Below are 7,652 nucleotides of genomic sequence, written 5' to 3'. Positions count from 1 at the left end.
TGCGTGTTAGCTAATCTGCACTGAGTGAGTCATTCTAATTGGCCAGTCAACAGGTGCTGAGCTGCACCCAGGGGGACCGAGAGAGAGAGAGAGCGAGAGAGGTTAGGGTCAGCACAGTGAAACGAGGGGCGAGGTATGCAACACGGGGGTCTCTGTGATAACTCCACTACAGTGAGAGTCATTGTTGAGGACACGGAGCAGATCGACGCTGTAGGGTGGAAACCTTGTATGTCCATAACCGTTCCTTTTGAATAAAGTTTCATTTAGTTTTAGTCAAATTTCAGTCATCTGAAAAGTTTTAGTTTTAGTCGACTAAATATAAGATTTTAGTCGACTAAGTGTACAGTTGATCTTTTTGACAAAAATGTATTTTGGCGGTGCCTTGATGGCATCGTAATGGCTGATTTTACACTTGGTTGCATGCTGAAAATAGCCGATCTACAAGCTCACAGCGCGTCGCGCTGCGACGCGTTGTGAGCTTGTAGATCGGCTATTTTCAGAGCGCAACACCCGAGCGCAACCAAAGTTCTACTGGATCTCTTCTCCACTAGTCATCATAGCTCAGTTTTTATTTAGTTTCCTCACTGAAAAAAGCGAGTCAACGAACGTTTACCGTCATACTATTTTTACCGACTACCGACTATAGTTTTAGTCGACGAAATTAACACTGCTTTTTATTATAATTTGTGGCATTTGTGAGCTGTTTCCACTACTTTTAGTGTGACACTTTTTGCAGGGGTGTCCACACTTTTTTAAAAGGGGGCCATATTTGAAAATATTAAAATGGCTTAGGGGTGGCTGTGTTTACTGTCGTACTGTACCTCTGGACCATAACAAAGTCACATACAAATGCATCACATTACAAATGTTTTATTTAACTACAATAGCCTTTTATAGGCAGTGTAGCCAAATGTAAGCCACTCATCTGTGCTGTGAACAAAACTAAAACTATTCAGCCTTTTTATCACATGCACGTATTACCATTACATTTACAGTCCAATAAATGTATTTTGTTCAAATGGAAGGTGGAGCCAAATGTAACTAGGTGTGAAAAGGTCTCTCTATACACATTATATTATAAAAAAATAAAATAATGCCCTTTCTTTCAAATCTTGAGAATGAAATGACAGAAGAAACAGCAGTTTGGTATATCCTTAAAAATTATACTGAGAGATAGCTTGTCTAACCAGTTTAATTTAAAAACACCAAAATATCAAATGTATGCATTTCGTATGACTAAACTGGCGGGCCACAAATAACACATTTTAGGAAGGAAGCCATGGGCCATAAAAAAAAAAAAATCCAATATCCAATACTTTAACTTCCACTCCACTACATCTCGGATCCAAATATTGTACTTTTACTCCACTACAATTATTTGAAAACTTTAGTTACTTTGCAGATATAAATTAATACATTATAAAACATACATCAACGACTTCAGCCCTATTTTATGCCTAGGCTATTTGAAAATAGCCCATCTACAAGCTCACAACGCGTTGCGACGCGTTGTGAGCCTGTAGATCTGCTATTTTCAAACATTTTAGTACTTTTACTTTTGATACTTTTTGATACCAATATGTTTGTACTTTTACTCAAGTTAATTTTGAATTCCGGACTTGTACGGAGTATTTCTACATTGCAGTATTGATACTTTTACTTAAGTAAAACATTTGAGTACTTTTTCCACCACTGGAAGTAGGGCATTCATTTACAAAAAAAAACATAAAAAGTTGAAATATGGAGATACAAGGTTGTCCGGCTGACAGCGATGGTATCCTGTTTGTAGGAATGCAAGGCTCCCCCCCCCCCCTACTAAATCTCCTGGGGGTCGCGACCCGCTTGCAGGACCCCGAGTCCACACCGCAGCATCAGCAACAATCACTGCTTGTCAAGGTTAGCCGCGGTGTAACTTGACCGCCTTCAACCTGGCGTTCCCTGTTTTGGGGCTCACAACATGTCGCAATCAGTGTTGCCATGTGTGCTTATTATAAGCAACTTTGGGGTTGTTTTTTCTGTAAACGTCACTTGTAAATATTGGTAGTTGTGGGTTTTTTTGGGCTTGTTTCTAAAGTGTAGTTGCTTATTTGGGCTTGCTTCCTAATGTCATTTAAACCAGTGGTTCTCAAACATTTTCATGTGAAGATATGTTCGCCCAGGGGCCTCCATACAATATTTATGTAGATAAAGTACATAAATAATACATTATTTTACAGATTTTCATTTTTTTTAATAGCCGAACACTGTACATGTAGAACGGCTATTTTCAAATAGCCTATGTTTATAGGGTTAAAGTGGTTACAACTGGCTTTGACGCTATATTAAGCCATTTTGCTGCCGACCCATGCGACCTACATTAGTTGCTTCTTTTGGGCTTGATTTCGTAGACCTGTCTGCTTGTTTCTCTCGCAAAGTCTGGCAACGCGGCTCCCAACTTCACAATCACTGCACAGCACTGCTGCACGATGCAGTATAAACTAGGGCGTAAGTGGTTATTGTCTGCCCCGCGTCGACTAAATGTTAACAGGAAAAATGTGTTAACACTTCACGTGCTGGGACACAAAGCCACAGTGAAGGACACGTTACATAATGAAATCTTGTTTCTTATAGGACCGCCCTCACACTTCTACCTTGAACAATAATGTCACCAGACATGTCGGGGATGGGGGGTGTGGGGTGTTTGACGTTTCTGGAAGCAAGGCCTCATGGGAAAAAATCTCCTGAATTTATGGGTATGTTTTTTGTTTTTGTCGCATTCCTAAGCCAATAATTTGATGACCAGCGGTTGCCAGTCATCAAATTATTGGCTTAGGAATGCGATAAAAACAAAACAATATCCATGAATTCAAGTCTCCATGGGGTTACTAATCGATAGAAAAAAATATACCGTACGTATATGCATGTGCATGGGGCATGTCAAAAAATTATGTCTTGATTGTTTAAAGACATTTATTTATATCATAAAACTATTTATTTTTTATTTAGGTAGTTAGATGCCTCAGGGCAGCATTGTGCAGTTACAGTAGATCACTTTTATTTGGTTGATATCCCCATAGGTTGACTTCCAGGCAGCCTAACGCTGCCCGTTACCATTGAATTATCTAGAGGAATGTGATTTTGTTATTGACATATTATCAGGGACCCTAAGCCAGTTGTTCCCAAACTGGGGGTCGGGTCCCTCTGGGGGTGGGGGGGGGGGGTCCCAAATTATTTTGGGGGGTCCCCAGATGATTAAATTAACATGCAACACTCGACGTGTTGCACATAAATGTTTTCTCACTCAACAGTAAACAAACCAAAATACAGTTTAAGTGTAGCCTATACACTACAGGGTATCTGCACATTTAAAAAGTTACAATTTAATGACTTTTAAGACCTGTACAATGTGAGCTTGTAGTTCGGCGTTTGTTCGGCGTTGGTGTTTTGTAATGGCTACAACTCCAAGTGCTTATCAGGGTGGGAGGTCCCTCAGTGCAAATACGATTATTTTGGGGGGTCGTGGGCTGGAAAATTTGGGAACCCTTGCTCTAAGCTAAGACCCCCCCCCCCCCCACTTGATGGCTGTCTGATTGTGGGAAGGGCCTGACTCAGGTCTCGTCTGGGTTTCTGTGTCACTACAGCCACTTTGAGCCGCACGCGAACTGGAAAATATCTGAACGGGCCAGTGAAAGGTGAACGAAGACCCTCCCTCCCTTCCTATAACTTCCTCCGTCTCTTCTCTTATCTCGCTCTCTTGTTTCCCTCTTTACCATCCCTCTCTCTCTCTCTCTCTCTCTCTCTCTCTCTCTCTCTCTCTCTCTCTCTCTCTCCCCCCTCTTGGCGTGTTGTCTTACCCGGGGGGCTTAGACCCTTAATCACCCACTGCTAGTGGGACGGGAACTAGAGACGTCCAGCTGGCTGCCTCGTTACTGCAGTGCCGACCCCATGGGATACAGGCAGGCACACAAACACACACACACACACACACACACACACACACACACACACACACACACACACACACACACACACACACACACATACACGCGTGCACATGCATTCCAAGACACATTAGAACGTAGGCACAGATTTTCATTTAAACACAGGCACTGGTGCTCTCTCTCTCTCTCTCTCTCTCACACACACACACACACACACACACACACACACACACACACACACACACACACACACACACACACACACACACACGGCAGCTCCTCACATGCTTACGGAGGCATTTGCTGTTATCTCCTGGCATCGTTCCAGACCCCCCCTCCCCTCCCCCCCTCCCCACCATGCATGGTGTCAAGGCCGCTGCCTGGCCATGTAAACTGAATAACGGGGGGAAGCTTAGCACCGGGGAGGGTCAAGTCTCCACCAGCACGTCCCGACTTCCCAAAACTGGTCTCGACCGGTATTAAATGTGTCTCTCTCTCTCTCTCTCTCTCTCTCTCTCTCTCTCCCCCCTCTAAATTTACAATTGATGTATTTAGCAGTGACTTACTAGTGACTTGCAAGGTAATCGCATACCGCACATAGAATGCAGAGAGACAGTGTAGTGCCTCAGTAAACTATATCCTCCACCATCCTTTTTATGCCATCATTCATTGTTTTCAACTGTTTATTTTTTATATTTTGTATTGTTGTGTGTTGCTCTGTTGTCTCTCCAGCATGGTTGAGTGTTGACTGTACAGTGGTTTCTCAAAGTGGGGTCCAGGGACCCCCAGGGGTCCTTGGAGGGCTTGCAGGGGTTCCCCCGGCCAAATCTGTGACCGTGGATATTTAAAAATAAGTTCACAGTGCGTCACTTTTTTGAAAAATCTTGAAAGTGTTAATAATTTTGACTTTTTGAATACAAATCTTCTCTTCTGGGGGTTCCCTGGCACAAAACATTTTCAGATGGGGGTCCGTGGCCAATTATATATCAATTTGGGGGTCCTTGGCACAGAAAACATACTGGAATAAAAGACCACAATGTACTTTTTTTTAAATGTCAACATAATTATATCAATCTATGTTTCAGGAAGGCCGATCCAGAACACCCCGGCAGGTCGAGGCCGGACCGGAGAGAGCCGGCCCCTTACCCCAGCGGCAAGCCCCCTGTCCGCGTGCCCGCCCCCCAGCCCGGCGGGCAGCCGGCCCACCCGTACCCGTCGTCGCCCCGCGTCGGGCAGCAGCAGCAGCGTGACCGGGCGGCCCTGAGGCAGGACGTGCCGCCCTCGCCGGCGGGCTACCGCCACGCTAGCCCCGGGCGCTACATCAGCCCCGAGCGGTACCAACCAGGTGGCAGGTACCATAGGCCCTGTTTACAATTATTCACATAATCACCCTAATCGCAATTATTTGAGATAATCTTTTCTTATGTTTTAACTTTGGGCCTCGTTTGCCTTTGCTTTGTTTAGTTTTTTTTTTTAAAGCGACTTTTGGGTCTTCAGAAAAGCGCTATATAAGTTTTATGTATTATTATTATCATCATTATTGCAATTATTTTTGCCTTCACACATTTTCAAACATTTTACAAAAATGTTGGATATAGCAGATGTACAAGCTCACAAGCTAAAGCTCACAAGCTCGCAACGTTTTGTGAGCTTGTAGATCGGCAATTTCCGCTAATTGATTTTTTTTTTAATGATATAATTATCAAATATGTCAGTCATTTCTTTATATATTCAGTTGTTATGTCATCATATCTGCTCTGTGCAAATTGTGTATGATTGATATATAGTAGTATAATAGTATGATGATATGATTACATTGAAATTAGCACATTCACGAAAAAATCCGAGCCTGATGTGTTTTTCTACAACCCACAACATAGGAGTGATGGAAGTGACGTTTTTGGGGATGACGTCACATCCGTCCATTCCTTCTCTCCCTTCTCCCTAAGTTGTGTTAGAGCGCCTTCTTGTGGAATTAAAACAAGACATGACACACAGTCATGTATACCAGCTTGCTGATTTGTTTCGCAGAATCTGGCAACACTGCTAGTGGCTCCCCATAGGCTTAGACCTGTTGCTTATTTCTCTCGCAGAATCTGGCAACACTGCTAGGCCATAGCTTGGGAGGACGAGACCGCCCGTTATGGGAAAGTATGGGAAAGTATCCCCATTGGCTTAAAGGACAGCCAATGATCGAAAACATGTCGAGAATCTGTTGAGAATCTGTCGAGAATCTGTTGACTAGTGGTCAGTCTCTTCTTAGACCAGCTCGCAAGCTGGTAAAAAAAAAGTGTTTTTAATTGACGGAGATCTCCGTCAATGGCGGTCAACGGTTGGATTTGAAATGACGGAGATCTCCGTCTATGCCAGGGAATGTGTTCTGTAAAGTAAAAAATAATTTCATGATCGTGACAGGGAGCGGTACGCCAGCCCGGGACGCTACATCAGCCCGGAACGCCATCATCATCATCATCCCGGGGGGGGAAGGGAGCGCCACGCAAGTCCCGGCCACTACCTAAGCCCAGAACGGAACCCCGGAGGCAGGGAGCAACGCCACGCCAGTCCCGGCCGCTACCTCAGCCCCGAGCGCCAGCAGCAGCAACCCGCTGTGGGCAGCAGAGCACACCAACAACACGCCAGCCCCGAACACTACGGCTACCAGGACAACAGGAGACAACCCGACCCCAGGCACAAGAACCCCATGATGGGGGTAGTGTAGGAAAGTTGGGCTTGACCCGTTCAATCCGGGAACGCATCCGTGTCATTTTACGATTTCTTTGGCTATTGAAAAATAGCAGATCTACAAGCTCATAGCGAGTGCCGAGTGCCGCGCTATTTTTTTTTAAATTCTTGAAAATGTGTGCAAATCTTTGAATATATATATTTAACTCAAATCTTTGCTTCTGGGGGTCCCTGGAATAACATATTTGGAGATGAGGGTCTGCGGCCAAATACATTGAGAACCACTGATATAGCTAAATAATTTTTTTTTTTAAACTGTTAGGATTTAGAAGACATTTGTAGAATCCCCAGAAGCAAAGATTTGAGATGTTAGCAAAAAAAGATTGCTTTAAAAAGTATGTGTATATATATATATATATATATATATATATATATATATATATATATATATATATATATGTGTGTGTGTATGTATATATATATATATATATATATATATATATATATATATATATATATATATATATATATGTGTGTGTGTATGTATATATATATATATATATATATATATATATATATATATATATGTGTGTGTGTATGTGTATATATATATATATATATATATATATATATATATATATATATATATATATATATATATATATATATATATATATATATATATATATATATTCAAAGATTTGCACACATTTTCCACGATTTTTCAAAACAAAGCAGATCTACAAGCTCATAGCGTGGCACTCGGTGCCGCGCTATGAGCTTGTAGATCTGCTTTGTTTTGAATGGCAGAAGAAATCTTAAAATGACACGGATGCGTTCCCGGTCTTAATGGGTTAAAGGCGTAGCGTGTAACTTTGCCCTTGTGTTTACATAACAAAACAATATATAATTGTGTTTCTTTACCCATCATTTTCCTCTATACCAGAAATGAGTTATCAGACCCTGAAGTAGTGTGGTGGTGTTTAACCTGCAGAAACACCACTTCCCTCTCGCTGTATTTTGTCGTTTTCACTGTTTGTTTTGGCAGAC

General features: G+C 42.4%; 1 protein-coding gene across 2 annotated transcripts in view; it reads left to right on the top strand.

Moving 5' to 3' along the window:
• LOC308080147 (partitioning defective 3 homolog B-like) overlaps positions 1-6,945 on the top strand; it is a 355,069-nt gene extending 348,124 nt beyond the window's left edge. For both annotated transcript variants that reach the window (XM_080421925.1, XM_080421924.1), the window contains exons 25-26: positions 5,006-5,272; positions 6,336-6,945. In XM_080421925.1, the coding sequence (XP_080278051.1) occupies positions 5,006-5,272; positions 6,336-6,639 (571 nt within the window). In that variant the 3' untranslated portion in view covers positions 6,640-6,945. The remainder of the gene's footprint in view (positions 1-5,005; positions 5,273-6,335) is intronic.
• Positions 6,946-7,652: the final 707 nt, after the last annotated feature.

Source organism: Gymnoscopelus braueri (genome assembly GCF_963280865.1).
Source record: "Gymnoscopelus braueri genome assembly, chromosome: 24".
NCBI lineage: Eukaryota > Metazoa > Chordata > Actinopteri > Myctophiformes > Myctophidae > Gymnoscopelus > Gymnoscopelus braueri.
The sequence above is the reverse complement of the archived record's forward strand: the minus strand, read 5'-3'. Positions and strand labels throughout refer to the sequence as shown.